This window comes from Heloderma suspectum, chromosome 3, assembly GCF_057233095.1.
Source record: "Heloderma suspectum isolate Gila_16-S chromosome 3, 16-S_ref, whole genome shotgun sequence".
Taxonomy (NCBI): Eukaryota; Metazoa; Chordata; class Lepidosauria; order Squamata; family Helodermatidae; genus Heloderma; species Heloderma suspectum.
The window spans coordinates 296,422,562-296,438,177 of NC_139460.1; the positions used below are offsets into that span (position 1 = coordinate 296,422,562).

At 42.7% G+C, this 15,616-nt stretch overlaps 1 protein-coding gene across 1 annotated transcript in view; it reads left to right on the top strand.

The window, feature by feature from the left end:
- The window catches only part of LEKR1 (leucine, glutamate and lysine rich 1), a 125,459-nt gene that overhangs the window by 46,781 nt on the left and 63,062 nt on the right, over positions 1 to 15,616 (top strand). The window contains exon 6 of the mRNA XM_084847339.1: positions 3,089 to 3,274. Coding sequence (XP_084703465.1) covers positions 3,089 to 3,274 — 186 coding nt within the window. The remainder of the gene's footprint in view (positions 1 to 3,088; positions 3,275 to 15,616) is intronic.

The following is a 15,616-nucleotide window of genomic DNA, read 5'->3' on the forward strand; positions in this document are numbered from 1 at the left end:
GGAGCTCAAATCTGTAAAAGAGAGCCTCCAAAGAGGGAACTTCTTAACTTCGGTGGATCTGTCAGAGGCCTACCTACACATTCTCATCCGGCCATCTCACCACAAGTTTCTGTGCTTCAGCTACAGAAGAAAGCAATTCCAATTCAAGGCTCTCCCCTTTGGCTTAGCCATGGCTTCAAGAGTGTTCGCAAAGATCCTCCTGGCACCAGTGGCCCAGCTGAGGTCAAAGGCCATCCAGCTACACCCCTATGTGGACGACATCCTACTCCGCTCATCGTCATGGGAACAGTGCATGCAGGACACCACCACCACTCTTTCAACCCTGCAGTCCCTGGGATTTGTCATCAACGAGAAGAAGAGCTCCCTGTCACCCTCACCGTGGATTTAAATAATCCACAGTGGCTTATTTAAATCACAGCACACAAGGGACTTAAAGAAGTCATGGTGGTTTATTTCGATCATGTGAACGGGCCCAGTGTCAGAACCTTTGCTCAGCAGCATAATAGATCAACATGCCAGGTACCCCATAGGAGAAAGCTCACTTCTTGTCAGTGATTGATTGATTGAGTTGATTTGTATCCTGCCTCCCTACCAAAAAATGGCACTCAAGGTGGCTTACAGGCACAATTAATATTGATTAAAACAATAAAACTACATTATAATATAATACAAACATAACAATTATAGAATAAAATAAATAAATAAAAGCAGCATCCAACCCAACAGACCCACTTACAGGCCAAAAGCCTTCTTGAATAAAGTGGTCTTTGCCTGCCTGTGAAAGGATAGCGGACAGGGAGTGAACCTTGTCTCCCTTGGGAGGGAGCTCCACAGCCTGGGAATGGCCACTGTAAAGGCACTCTCCATGTCACCACCAAATGCACCTCTGACAGCAGCGGTCTTGGAAGAAGGACCTTTCCAGTGATGCACCTTAGACAGCCACTGGGGAAGAGCCAGGAGTCAGACGCCAAATGATGATAATGATGATTTGCCACCACCAAGAAGGCCCTTTCCCTAGTTGCTGTTTTCTGAGCCTCCCTCGGAGTAGGCATCCAGAGGAGGACCTTAGATGTTCAGCATAGTGTATGGGTAGGTATTGCAGTCCCGAGCTGTGTAAGGCTTTATAGGTTAAAACTGGCACCTTGAATCGAGCTCACAAACATACAGGGAGCCAAGACAAGTGGGCCAGAGTTGGTCTTATACATTTGAATCTTCTGGTCCCCGTTATCAGTCTGGCAGCTGCATTTTGCAGTGCCGCCGTGATAAGCCCGTGATAAGCTACATAAATATTTACGTAGCCTATCACAGCTAAAGCAGGGACTCAAATGGCGTCCCCTACACAGGGCTCCGCAGAGTCGCCGGCCAGGCCAACCCGCAGCGGGGCTCCAGCCGCCGCTGGGCTGCTGCAGACGCAAATGGCGTCCTGCGTAGGGGACGCCATTTGCGTCCCTACGCAAGCCCGTGATAGGCTACGTAAATATTTACATAGCCTATTACGGCTAAAGCGGGGACACAAATGGCGTCTCCTATGCCATTTGCGTTCCCGCTTTAGCCGTAATAAGCTACGTAAATATTTATATAGCCTATCATGGCTAAAGCAGGAACACAAATGGCGTAGGGGATGCCATTTGCGTCCCTGCTTTAGCCGTGATAGTCTACGTAAATATATACGTAGCCTATCACGGGCCGGCGTAGGGACGCAAATGGCGGCTGCTATGACGGCCACCATTTGCGGCCAAGGCAGCCCAGCAGTGGCTGGAGCTGCAGCCAGGTAGGCTCCGTTTCACGGAGCTTTCGCGGGGTGGTGGGGTGGGGGGCTCCGTTCCGCCACGGATTCCGGGGGGCTGAATTCACTGGAATTCGGCCCCCCTGGGATCCATGGCGGAATTCTTTAACATCCCTATATTTAATCCTCATAAGAAAAATAAGACTGAGTGCCCCATTATTCCTCTACAGCCCCAAGAGCAAGGGAATCTTTAAAGTGAGCATCAACATGAATATTTGAAAACAAGTCATATATGTACAAACATTGACTTTGATTTCTTTAGATATAGAGACACTAGTATGCACCATTCCCCCCTCCCCTCATGCTCACAGACCCACACACACACACACAAACATTAAGTACATGAAGAGACACTTTGGCTTGCAAAAGGCTCATGGTGGCCAGTGCATCTAAATGTCCGTTAGTTTAAATAATTATTTTTCCTGAATATTTGAAATTACGCAACCCGATGGAGTTGTAACCGTTGTCCATTTGCGTGGGAAGGTACAGCCTCAGTGTAGCACACCCTTTTTAACAGTCCCAATGAACGTCTCACTCCCAATGAACATTATGGTGAGGTGTCATGGCATCATTCAGCTTGGATGGGCCTTTCCCCCCAAGCATTCAAGATGACGTGCGAATTCAACATTTTATTTTAAAAGCAATGTAACCTCCCCTGCTTTAAATGATGAGAGGATTCAATAGTTTAGAATCAGCAGGGCTTTACATTTATTTATAGATTGATTTGATTTGTATACCACCCAACTGGCAAATGACATAGCATATAGCTTCTAGATAAGGGCCTGGAAAGGAATATGGCTCTCCTCCCCCACACCAACAACTGGCCAATTTCGTTGCCTGGGCCCCTTGAAAACCTGCAGGGTGTGTTGTTGAAATTGACTAAACTTTCTTGTGTGTGGATTTAAGAAAAAAAAGGAGGCTTGCTAAGAGCATATCTTAATATTTTAATTGTACAAATTTAGAGTAGATGTGACTAATGAGGTGGGTTATATTCATGTCTGTTACCTAATATCAATGAATAGCAGAAATTAAAGGTTAAGGACCTCGCTGGTGCTGACTGCATTTGCAAGCATAAATCAACACATTGGTTTTTCACTAAAATTAATTACATTACTTAGTATTAAATAGCCAGGATAAATTAATTAGGCACCTCTTCTCCTTTATTAAAGAGCTGTGTAGCAACAAATAAATATATATGAAATAGTGTAATTGAGTCAGATAAATCCCATGACTAGAATACATTTTAATTGTGGTTGGGTGTACAATTTTATCTTGGACTTTGACTACAACTTTATTTTTTAGAAATCTCCAGTTTGAACCAAAGCTTAGGTGAATGCCAGATGGAAAATCTGGTCCTCCAAGAGGAGGTGCAGCATTTAAGGTTGGTGTCAGATGCAGCTGAACTGGAAGCTGAGCAACTTCAGGCTTCTGTCTTAAGAGAGGATGAATTACAAAACAGATGTTGTGAACTACAAAAGAAAACACAAGGTAAGAGAATGCTGGTGTTAATTTTAAAAACAAGTGGCTGGGTCCATTGAAAGGCAGCATGTTTCAGACCTGCATATTGTTGCAATAGGCTACTTGTCAGGGGTGTTTCTGGGCGCAGGGAGTGGGATAGCAGTTCAGATTCTGAAGGAGAACCATCAGACATGGGGGAGGTGTTTTCCCAGGCTAGTCTAGATATGAGTAGGCCTGCTTCTCAGTTACAAATGTCCAGATGGCTGAGCTTGAGGGTCCCTCCTCACCCCCCATGAGAGGCAGAGAACAGGAGGATGACCTAATAGATGCCAGGTGCAGGCGAAGAGCAAAGAGAGAGAAGGCAGGGCGGAACTTAGACAGTCTACCTGATTGGCCTTGCGTGAAAAGCTGCGCTTAGAGGCCTCATGACAAGAGAGGGACCTCCCCCACTTAAGTTAGGCTAGCGAGACCGCCTCCCTCTTCAAACGGCGGGCAACTCTCGTAAATTCCATTTGAATCCCCTGAATGCATTCCTTGTAGATGGAGAGTCTCTGAGAATTTGCATCTGTATGACCCTGTGAAGTATGGATTAAAAGCTATAGACTGAAGCCTCTTGTCTGTGTATGTTTGGGCATGAAGTGAAGTGGGGGCTAAGGGAATCTTGACACTACTCATGGAGGTGGTAATGGAAAACCATTGTTTCCCATTCTGTGCACAAACCTATATGAGCGCATGCTGCCCCCACCCCTAGTATGGCCATAAGGAGAAGTTTGGAAGTTTTTGCTTCTGCTTTTAAAGTAATCACAGTTCCCCGTTATGTCTAAACACGGGGAATCTCAATTTACTTCGTTGTTTGTTAGAACACTCTGGGATCAAACTGTGGTTTCAGATCCTGGCTTATTCTGAAACTGCAGTTTAAAGAAACTACAGTTCCCTGAATTCAGGTAAAACCAGGAAGTGTGGTTACTTTTACAGCCATGCAAGAGGCAAGGGATCTCAGACAAATCAGTGGCTTGTGCCCATAATGGGAAACCATTGTTCCTTATGACAGCTAAACTGGCCCATAGAGTATATCTAGACCAGCATTGCAATTTTATTTCACGCTTGTTCTTCATTGTCTTTATACTGATCATTTTGTGTACGTATGTGCTTCCTCCTTTTGAACTCCCAGGCAGTTTTTTTCCTTAATAAACACTGGATATGCATCCACACATCCCTTAATAAATTGGATGCATTTTGCCCAAGAAAGGGATGGGGAAGCTTGGATTGGGATTCTCAAAATACCTGGGTCTGGGACTGCATAGTAGCCAGGTTTACTGTGTTTTAAAAGAAATATGCAGACAAAATGAACAAGGGTTATAAAGCTGGAGCTAACATTCTACATCCAACGTGCGTCTGGAAATTTCAGTGGCCACCTCTCTGCTTCAACACAGCAGGGGGAGGGTGGGATTTGCAAGGGGTAAGCGGTGGGTGGAAATGGTGTGTGTTAACTTGTCCTCTGTCCATCCTTTTCCCCTGCAACTGTTTTTCCCCACTTGACACAACAAAAACATGTTTGGAACCCTAGTTAAGAGAAAGGTAACAGGGAATTTCAGAGGAGGAACAGCAGGCAGGAGAAAAGTTAACCCCTCTCATCTACCACTTCCCCTTGTAAATATCTCCAGAACGTTTCTCTGTGATACACAAGAAGCCAGGGCAGAAACTGGAGCACTTGATGCAATGTGATCCTGATGGTTCATGAGTTGCCACATTTTGCATCAACTGGGCATGGGAAGAGTCTTTACAGGCTATGCCACATCTCAGTTCATTTACTCTTACATCTGTACATCCACGTATACTTGTGGACATCATGCCCCGTCATGGAGAGTTTACTGAGGTTGTGTCCAGAGTTACATTAAAAAGAGGCCTTGTACAATGGCTTTGTACACATGGCTGTAGCATATCTGCAAATCAGATGATGGTACATGCTCTTCCTCATTGGCCAACCACTTCATCATGCCGTTTCCTTCTCCTTTCCTCCTTTGGGATTATAATACTTAATAATACTAGTCCATTTGTCTAGCACTTTCAAGTATTCAAAGCACTTCACCTACATTACCTACTTGTAACCCTTATAACAACCCTGTAAGGTAAGTATTATTATTCCCCATATTACAGATGGGGGAACTGAGGCTGAGAAAGAGTGGCTTGCCCCGGCACCTGTTGAGTTTGTGGTGGAAGTGAGATTCACGCATCAGGGACTTCCTGATTCATAGTTCAGTCTCCTAGCTACACTAATTGTATGTATCATAAAGCACCTAGCCTAAGACTCAAGCACTCAATTGTGGGATGCTTCATTTGCCAATAAAGGAGGGGAAGAGGAGGTAGCAGTGACGGAGGGGCCAGCGTGTTGAGAAGAGCACATACCAGCGTTCAGCTTGCTGATATGCTGTAGCCACATGAGAGCTCAAAAGAGCATTCACAGTGCTTCTTTAATATTGGCCTGGATGCAAATGTTCTGGATGATTGTTTTAGGCCAGATAGTTTTAGTAGCTTTGGCATCCCCGGCGAACCTTGGATGCAGCCAGGCCATGGAGCTATTAGACACATCAAATTTCCATCTGTTTTGGCACTGTCTGAGCCCTCTGCTAATTGTGTCTTGTGGTCTCCCTTCTGAAATTTAAGATACATAATGTTAATCTCTTGTTCCTTTTACAAGTCCAGTGCAAGCATTAACACATTAAAAAGCGTATTGCCTTGCCATTTTGATTCAGAACTTCATTTTGAAAGCAATGCCATCATGCAGTCCACACTAAAATATTCTAAAAGTGTACAGCTTGTGCTATTCATGAAGTAGCTTTGATTCATCAAAATGACAGTATAATTGCAGAGCACTGCTTCTCTCACAGGATGTGATTTCAAGCCTTGAACAGCAGTACTTACAGTATGGAATGGCTTTCATTCCGTAGCCAACAGTAATGGCGATACGGTAATGGGGTTGAGGATTTTGCCGTTTTATTGTATGCCAGAACGGGTCCTTGATGTTGTAGTGCAAGCATAACAAAGAGAATTAACTGGATTTGGGCACAATGAAAGAGCTGCAAAACGCTTGAGCTGCACAAGCTCCTGCATCAGGCTTTCTCTGGCCAATTTCTTGACATGTCGCTGTTCTTGCTCCATAAAATAGAGAGCATCCTGCACCATGGGCCTGCTGCAGCACCACATTGCGTTGCCATCTCTACTCCAACTGTAAGTGATGGAAAGAAAAATTGGCACTGAGCTGAAGTATTTAGCACTCATGATGGCCAAAAACCCTTCCTGAAAATTGTGTTAATCTTTGGCGGGGGGAGTCACAGCACTTTTGGGTAGGGGGGTAAATCAGTTCTAATATTTTAGACAAGAAGAAGGCTGAGCTGCTGTTCAAAGCAGCAGCTTGGCTGCACTCAGCAACCTGGCTGCTGCTCCTTTGAAAATCTGTTGAAAATGCCCTTGAGAACAATGCTACGTGATGACGTCGCCACATAGCATCTTCTCAGGGGCATTCTTGGGTGGGAAAGATGGCTGCTCTCATCACAGAGCATCACTCCCAGGGACATTCTGAGCAGATGTCTTTTTTAAAACTGTTTAAAAAAAATTAAAAATTAAAACCCTTCCGCTACCTTGTCAAAATGTAAGTGTACCCCCAGCCTTTAAAAAGCGATGACTTTGCCCCTCCTCCAAAAGTTGCCGTTATTCTCTTCCCCACACCTTCACAGGAGGAAAACATTCCCACAAAGGTCAGGAGGAGATGGCCCCAGTTCATGCTCATTCTCATCCCATACAGAAATCCCTGCCCCCCGCACATGAACACACACGCACGCACACATCCCACTTGTAATATTCTACTGACATAATGAACACCCTCGAGAAAAGCTTTAGTGCTTGATTAGGAAACAAACTCATCAAATTTAACAGCTACTTTTTAATGAAGCTGTTATGTAGTTCTCTATGCAGTTTTGGCAATAGTTAGGTTTTCTTGGAAGTAACAGGTGGTGACGTACAAGTTATGGCTAATAAGTGAAAAATTGGCATAATAATAAATGCACATTTTGTTCTCACCAAAGTAATTTTAAATATTCATGCTTAAAAATGCTTGTTTTTCCCTAATCTATCTTTCTCTTCTTGGAGGTCAGTATGACCAGAAAATTAGTAAACTGAATTCCTATTTTCCTCCAGAAGGGGCTGAAAGCTCTCTTATTTTCAATAAACAGAAAGACGTTATGACCAGTCATGGAGAAAAAAGGCCTAGTAAACTGAATTTCTATTTATCCAAGGAAGGACTAAACAAACCAAAATGTACTTTGACAAGTCATGGGGGAGTTATTTTTCTATTTTTTTGTAAATCTAATTTGGAAGATAGTTTATTTTATTTTTTAAGTGTCTCTAACTTTCAAAATGATCTGTTCCCACCTGGAGTACCAGAAGGATTGAAACGCATGTGCAGAAAGCCATTATTCAATGGAGGAGGATTTCAAATGGGAGGGGGCTGTAGCAACTTTCCTTTCTTGAATGTTACACTGATATCCTGAGAACAGGGTGATTTTTTTAGGGGAACACGTTTACAGTAACAAGACCAAATGAAGACAGAAACTTTTATCTCATGCAGTTTTTGCTTTGGCCATATGTTTTGCTTTTAACTGTACATAGGAAGCTGTTTTAGACCTGGTAAGACTGTTTTGTCCATCTGCCCCGGTATTGTCTACTGGTAGTGGCTCTACAAGGTCTCATGGAATTCCGGCATCTTATGATGGATTCATTTCCTACTGAATTATCTCTTTTTAATACAGAGGTGCAGAACCTCAGGCCCAGGGGTCAAACCCAGCCCTCTAGGGTTCCCTATAAGACCCCACCTGCTTCCCCCAACCACCAATCATTGGGTGGTTTCCTGGCTTTTTCGTGTCTCCCCTGACCCCCTCCTAAAAGGCTGAGTTCCTCTCCAAAGGCTTAGTTACGGAACAGATAGGGTGGCCACTTGTGAATCACCAAACAAGAGGACACACTTCACTAAAAAGGGGGACAAAAGAGGGCATTTATTTGCTTAAAATTTGCTCATGCCAATTTATATGTATAAATGCCAATTTAGAAATAATTATTATATTTTAAATAGAAATACAGTTCATCTCACCATAGTGTGGAAAACTGTGATCAGGTGACCTGTGTGCCTTGTTCAGTCTGCTGTCCAGATGCTGTTTGTTAATGGGTAACTTCAAGGCCCAGCTCTAACTTCTGATGGCTCTCTATCTTTAAACTGGACTTGGACTGGACAGCCCTTCAAATAGAGGAAACCTTCAGAAGAGAGGACAGTCCTCTGGCAGTTGTTCAAATAGAGGATGGGCCTCCATAAAAGAGGACACAAAGCCATCCTAGTTACTGACAGCAAGAGCTGTTGCTAAAACATGCTTTTTCCCCCCACCTGCCCCCTTTTGCCTTCAGGCCCGCCTGCCACTGGAATGCGGTGCCTGAAAGCTTTTCCGAAATGGAATTCGACCATCGGGCTAAAAGAGGTTCTGCACCCGTTTTGATACGTTGCTTAGAGTAACAAGAATTGCTTTCCCTCTTTGAATCTGCCTGATCCTCAGGAATTTTAACAAAACAAAACAAACAAAACATACAACAAAACCAAAAGACTAAAAATATAACAACCCATTCTAAAATCCTCAGTTTCAAATATTACAATATTCTAGGGAGAAAAAAAGAGAAAAAGAATAGATTACACATAAACTTCAGTAAAAGCAGACCAGATATCCAAATATAAGTCCATTTGCAAGTTACATCTATATACCACTCTTTAAAAAGAAATAAATAATACATAAAGTACAGTGAGTGGGCACACAGAAAAGGGCTTTTCTGTACTGTCGCCAAGACAGTGGAACACCCTGCTGAAAGACATTTGTCTGGCCCCATCACTGCTCCCCTTTTGGCGAACGGATAAGACCTTTCTTTTTTTCAGCAGGCTTTTGCATTTTGAATTTAATCTCCGTTGCTATCCTCAGCACCGATTTTGCCATTTTCATTGTAATTTCATTGAATTGTTGTTTTTGATAGTACTTTAGCTTTTGTTTAAAATGTGTACTTTTCTTGTTAATTTCCGTTAAAGAATTATTTTTGAAAGGCATGACAGAAATGTCAAAAATAAAGAAATAATTTGGCTTCTGCTTTATTGCATTATTCAGGTTACTTCAGTGTAAACAGTGGGTCTGAAAATACAATAGGTTAAAAAAAACACTGAAAAAATATGTTGTGAAAATGTATTTGGGAGGTTATGAGTGTGTAAGATTATTACTGTGTGAGATTGCTTTCCACCTAAAACAATGCTTTCAGGGAAAATAATTTTAACAGTGCAATCCTAGGCATCTCTACTCAGAAGTAAGTCCAATTGAATTCAACTGGATTTACTTTTGTTGTTTATTCGTTCAGTTGCTTCCAACTCTTCATGACTTCATGGACCAGCCCATGCCAGAGCTCCCTGTTGGCTGTCGCCACCCCCAGCTCCCCCCAGGTTGAGCCCGTCACCTCCAGAATATCATTCATCCATCTTGCCCTTGGTCGGCCCCTCTTCCTTTTGCCTTCCACTTTCCCTAGCATCAGCATCTTCTCCAGGGTATCCTGTCTTCTCATTATGTGGCCAAAGTACTTCAGTTTTGCCTTTAATATCATTCCCTCAAGTGAGCAGTTTGGTTTTATTTCCTGGACTATGGACTGGTTTGATCTTCTTGCAGTCCAAGGCACTCTCAGCATTTTCCTCCAGCACCACAGTTCAAAAGCATCTATCTTCCTTCGCTTAGCCTTCCTTATGGTCTAGCTGTCGCAGCCATAGGTTACTACGGGGAATACCATTGCTTTAACTATGTGGACCTTTGTTGTCAGCGTGATGTCTCTGCTCTTAACTAATTTATCAAGATTTGTCATTGCTCTCCTCCCAAGAAGTAAATGTCTTCTGATTTCCTGGCTGCAGTCAGCGTCTGCAGTAATCTTTGTGCCTAGAAATCAAAGTCTGTCACTGCCTCCACGTTTTCTCCCTCTATTTGCCAGTTATCAATCAAGCTGGTTGCCATAATCTTGGGGGGTTTTTAGGTTTAACTGCAAACCAGCTCTTGCACTTTCTTCTTTCACCTTCATCAGAAGGTTCCTCAGCTCCTCCTCACTTTCAGCCATCAAAGTGGTATCATCTGTATATCTGAGATTGTTAATGTTTCTTCCAGCGATTTTAAGTCCAGCCTTGGCTTCATCAAGCCCAGCACATCGCATGATGTGTTCTGTGTACAGGTTGAATAGGTAGGGTGAGAGTGTACATCCTTGCTGTACTCCTTTCCCAGTCTTAAAACAGTCCGTTGTTCCGTGGTCTGTTCTTACCGTTGCTACTTGGTTGTTATACAGATTCCTCAGGAGGCAGACAGGATGACTTGGTATCCCAATACCACCAAGAACTTGCCACAATTTGTTATGATCCACACAGTCAAAGGCTTTAGAATAGTCAATCAAACAGAAATAGATGTTTTTCTGAAACTCCCTGGCTTTCTCCATTATCCAGCAGATATTGGCAATTTGGTCTCTAGTTCCTCTGCCTTTTCTAAGTGCAGCTTGTACATCTGGCAATTCTCGTTCCATGAATTGCTGGAGTCTACCTTGCAAGATCTTGAGCATTACCTTACTGGCATGTGAAAAAAGTGCCACTGTTCGATAGTTTGAACATTCTTTAGTGTTTCCTTTTTTTGGTTTGGGGATATAAGTTGATTTTTTCCAATCTGCTGGCCATTCCTGAGTTTTCCAAATTTGCTGGCATATGGCATGCATCACCTTGACAGCATCATCTTGCAAGAGTTTAAACAGTTCAGCTGGGATACCGTCATCTCCTGCTGCCTTGTTATTAGCAATGCTGCTTAAGGCCCATTCAACCTCACTCTTCAGGATGTCTGGCTCTGACTCACTGACCACACCGTCAAATCTATCCTCGATATTATTATCCTTCCTATACAGATCTTCCGTATATTCTTGCCACCTTTTATTGATCTCTTCTGCTTCTGTTAGGTCCTTGCCATCTTTGTTTTTGATCATACCCATTTTTGCCTGGAATTTACTTCTGATGTTTCTAATTTTCTGGAAGAGGTCTCTTGTCCTTCCTATTCTATTATCTTTTTCCACTTCTGCGCATTGCTTGTTTAAAAATAATTCCTTATCTCTTCTGGCTAACCTCTGGAATTTCGCATTTAATTGGGCATATCTCCCCCATTACTGCTGCCTTTTGCTTTCCTTCTTTCTTGGGCTACTTCCAGTGTCTCAGCAGACAGCCATCTTGCCTTCTTGGTTTTCTTTTTCTTCGGGACTTTTTTTGTTGCCGCCTCCTGAACAATGTTGTGAACTTCTGTCCATAGTTCTTCCGGGACCCTGTCTACTAAATCTAGTCCCTTAAATCTATTCTTCACCTCTACTGCATATTCGTGAGGAATATTAGTGAGCTCATATCTAACTGATCTGTGGGTCTTCCCTATTCTCTTTAGTCTGATTCTAAATTGTGCAATAAGTTTGTGATCTGAACTACAGTCAGCTCCAGGTCTTGTTTTTACCGACTGTAAAAACAAAGGATGTAGTCAATCTGATTTCGGTGTCGACCATCTGGTGAAATCCATGTATAATGTCATCTTTTAGGTTGTTGGAAGGGAGTGTTTGTTATGCACAGTGAGTTGTCTTGGCAAAATTCTATCAGCCTATGTCCCGCTTCATTTTGTTCTCCCAGACCATGCTTGCCTGTAATTCCAGGTGTCGTTTGACTACCCACCTTAGCATTCCAGTCGCCTGTAATGAAAATAACATCTCTTTTTGGCTTATTATCCAGTAGATGCTGCAGATCCTTATAGAACTGATCTACTTCTTCTTCAGCATCTGTGGTTGGGGCGTATATTTGGATCGCTGTGATGTTAAATGGCTTACCCTGAATTCGAATTGAGATCATTCTATCGTTTTTTGGATTGTATCCAAGCACTGCTTTAGCCACTTTATTATTAATTATGAAGGCTACTCCATTTCTTCTGTGGTCCTCTTGTCCACAGTAGTAGATCTGGTGGTCATCTGATGTGAAATGGCCCATTCCAGTCCATTTCAGTTCACTGACACCCAAAATGTCTATATTTAATCTTGACATCCCCCCAATAACCACATCCAATTTGCCCTGGCTCATAGAACTTACATTCCAGGTTCCTATGGTGCGTTGTGGATTTACTCTTGGGTAAGTGTATATGGGTATATGGGTATGATCAAAAACAAAGATGGCAAGGACCTAACAGAAGCAGAAGAGATCAATAAAAGGTGGCAAGAATATACGGAAGATCTGTATAGGAAGGATAATAATATCAAGGATAGATTTGATGGTGTGGTCAGTGAGCTAGAGCCAGACATCCTGAAGAATGAGGTTGAATGGGCCTTAAGAAGCATTGCTAATAACAAGGCAGCAGGAGATGACGGTATCCCAGCTGAACTGTTTAAAATCTTGCAAGATTATGCTGTCAAGGTGATGCATGCCATATGCCAGCAAATTTGGAAAACACAAGAATGGCCAACAGATTGGAAAAAATCAACTTATATCCCCATACCAAAAAAGGGAAGCACCAAAGAATGTTCAAACTATCGAACAGTGGCACTTTTTTCACATGCCAGTAAGGTAATGCTCAAGATCTTGCAAGGTAGACTCCAGCAATTCATGGAACGAGAATTGCCAGATGTACAAGCTGCGTTTAGAAAAGGCAGAGGAACTTGAGACCAAATTGCCAATATCTGCTGGATAATGGAGAAAGACAGGGAATTTCAGAAAAACATCTATTTCTGTTTTATTGACTATTCTAAAGCCTTTGACTGTGTGGATCATAACAAATTGTGGCAAGTTCTTGGTGGGCTGGGGATACCAAGTCATCTTGTCTGCCTCCTGAGGAATCTGTATAACGACCAAGTAGCAACGGTAAGAACAGACCACGGAACAACGGACTGGTTTAAGTTTGGGAAAGGAGTACGGCAGGGTTATATACTCTCACCCTACCTATTCAACCTGTACACAGAACACATCATGTGATGTGCTGGGCTTGATGCAGCCAAGGCTGGAGTTAAAATTATGACGAAGGTGAAAGAAGAAAATGCAAAAGCTGGGTTGCAATTCAACCTCAAAAAAACCAAGATTATGATAACCAGCTTGATTGATAACTGGCAAATAGAAGGAGAAAACATGGAGGCAATGACAGACTTTGATTTCTAGGTGCAAAGATTACTGCAGATGCTGACTGCAGCCAGGAAATCAGAAGACATTTACTTCTTGGGAGGACAGCAATGACAAATCTTGATAAAATAGTGAAGAGCAGAGACATCACACTGACAACAAAGGTCCACATAGTGAAAGCAATGGTATTCCCCGTAGTAACCTATGGCTGCGAGAGCTGGACCATAAGGAAGGCTGAGCGAAGGAAGATCGATACTTTTGAACTGTGGTGCTGGAGGAAAATGCTGAGAGTGCCTTGGACTGCAAGAAGATCAGACCAGCCCATACTCCAGGAAATAAAGCCAGACTGCTCACTTGAGGGAATGATATTAAAGGCAAAACTGAAGTACTTTGGCCACATAATGAGAAGACAGGATACCCTGGAGCAGATGCTGATGCTAGGGAAAGTGGAAGGCAAAAGGAAGAGGAGCCAACCAAGGGCAAGATGGATGGATGATATTCTGGAGGTGACGGGCTCGACCTGGGGGGAGCTGGGGGTGGCGACAGCCGACAGGAAGCTCTGGCGTGGGCTGGTCCATGAAGTCACAAAGCGTCGGAAGCGACTGACCTAATAAACAACAACAACAAGTGTATATAGGATTGTGTCCTAATCCTGCTCCCCAAAGATGTTGTCTTTTAAAGAGTGTATAGTGCTGTTGTAGCTTATCCTGACAAAACAAAACTTGTAAAAAAACAAACAAAACCTAATTATATATATATTGTTTCAGTATGCTAACTGAAGTAAAAATATTTGCAGAGAATAAAACCCACACACATACACCAGTAGTTGTACATTTGCTTCATTTCGGCAGAAGATCTTGTACAACATGACTTCAACAAGTAAACCAATCCTTTGGTTTTTGAAACGGCCTCTTGAGGGAAACAAGATTAACCTTGCTTTTTTTGGCACCAAATCAAAATGTTCCTGCTTGCCCTGCAATTTTAAATTTAAAGGTTTTTTTTATCTGTTTGTTTGCAGGTTGAATAGTTTGTTTGCCTCTTATCTTGTAATTTTCTCATAACTTACTGTATTGTATTTGCTTTTCTATAATGTTATGTACACTGTGCTGTGCCTTGTGGATGAAGGATGGTTGACAATTTTAAACAAACGGCTGATCTAATTTATTATTATCTGTCACAAATTTATTTATTGTGTTTCTATCCCATTCTTCCTCCAAGGAGCTCAAGGCAGCAATAATCGTAGAATCAGAATCATAGTATAGTAGGGTTGGAAGGGGCCTATAAGACCATCGAGTGCAGCCCCCTGCTTAATGTAGGAATCTAAGTCAAAGCATCCCTGACAAGTGGCTGTCCAGTTTCATCTTGAATGCCTCCAGTGTGGGAGAGCCCACCACCTCCCTAGGTAATTGGTCCCATTGTCATATTGCTCTAACAGTCAGGAATTTTTTCCTGATGTTCGGCCAGAATCTGGCTTCCTGGAACTTGAGCACATTATTCCGTGTCCTGCATTCTGGGATGATCAAGAAAAGATCCTGGCCTTCCTCTCTGTGACAACCTTTCAAGTACTTGAAGAGCATTGTTATATCTCCCCTCAGTCTTCTCTTCTCAAGGCTAAACATGCCCAGTTCTTTCAGTCTCTCCTCATATGTCCCCCATACTGGAAGTTGCTTGAAATGTTCCATATGGTTTTGGTGGCCCCACTGTAATGTGCAAGAGCTACTGCATGGATTGAACTTATCGCATGGAGAGTTTCCATGCCAGAGCGTATGTTCTGGGTAACGGCTGACCTTCATGAGGAGACTGATACATGATGGTAATGGCCCTCACACATTACTGCCTTCCATGGGAAAACTGTCAGCTTATGTAAGTGTTTCCAGTGGAAATTGTGTAAGGGTCTGTAATAACTGGCCCTTAGATTTTATGTTATTAGGAACTATTTTTATTCATGTCTTTTAATGAGGTCTGACAAATTTATATACACTTTTTTAAAGGTTTCATTTCTCTCATGTTTGACAAACCCCTGTTGGCACACTGATCCCTCCAACTCTGTTCTCTGTTACACCACACTGAAACAATTGTTGAAATTGTCATGGTAGCGTTTTGTACATCTAACCACCCTTCTACTTGTTACATGTAAGTTTGTTCTCTCGGTA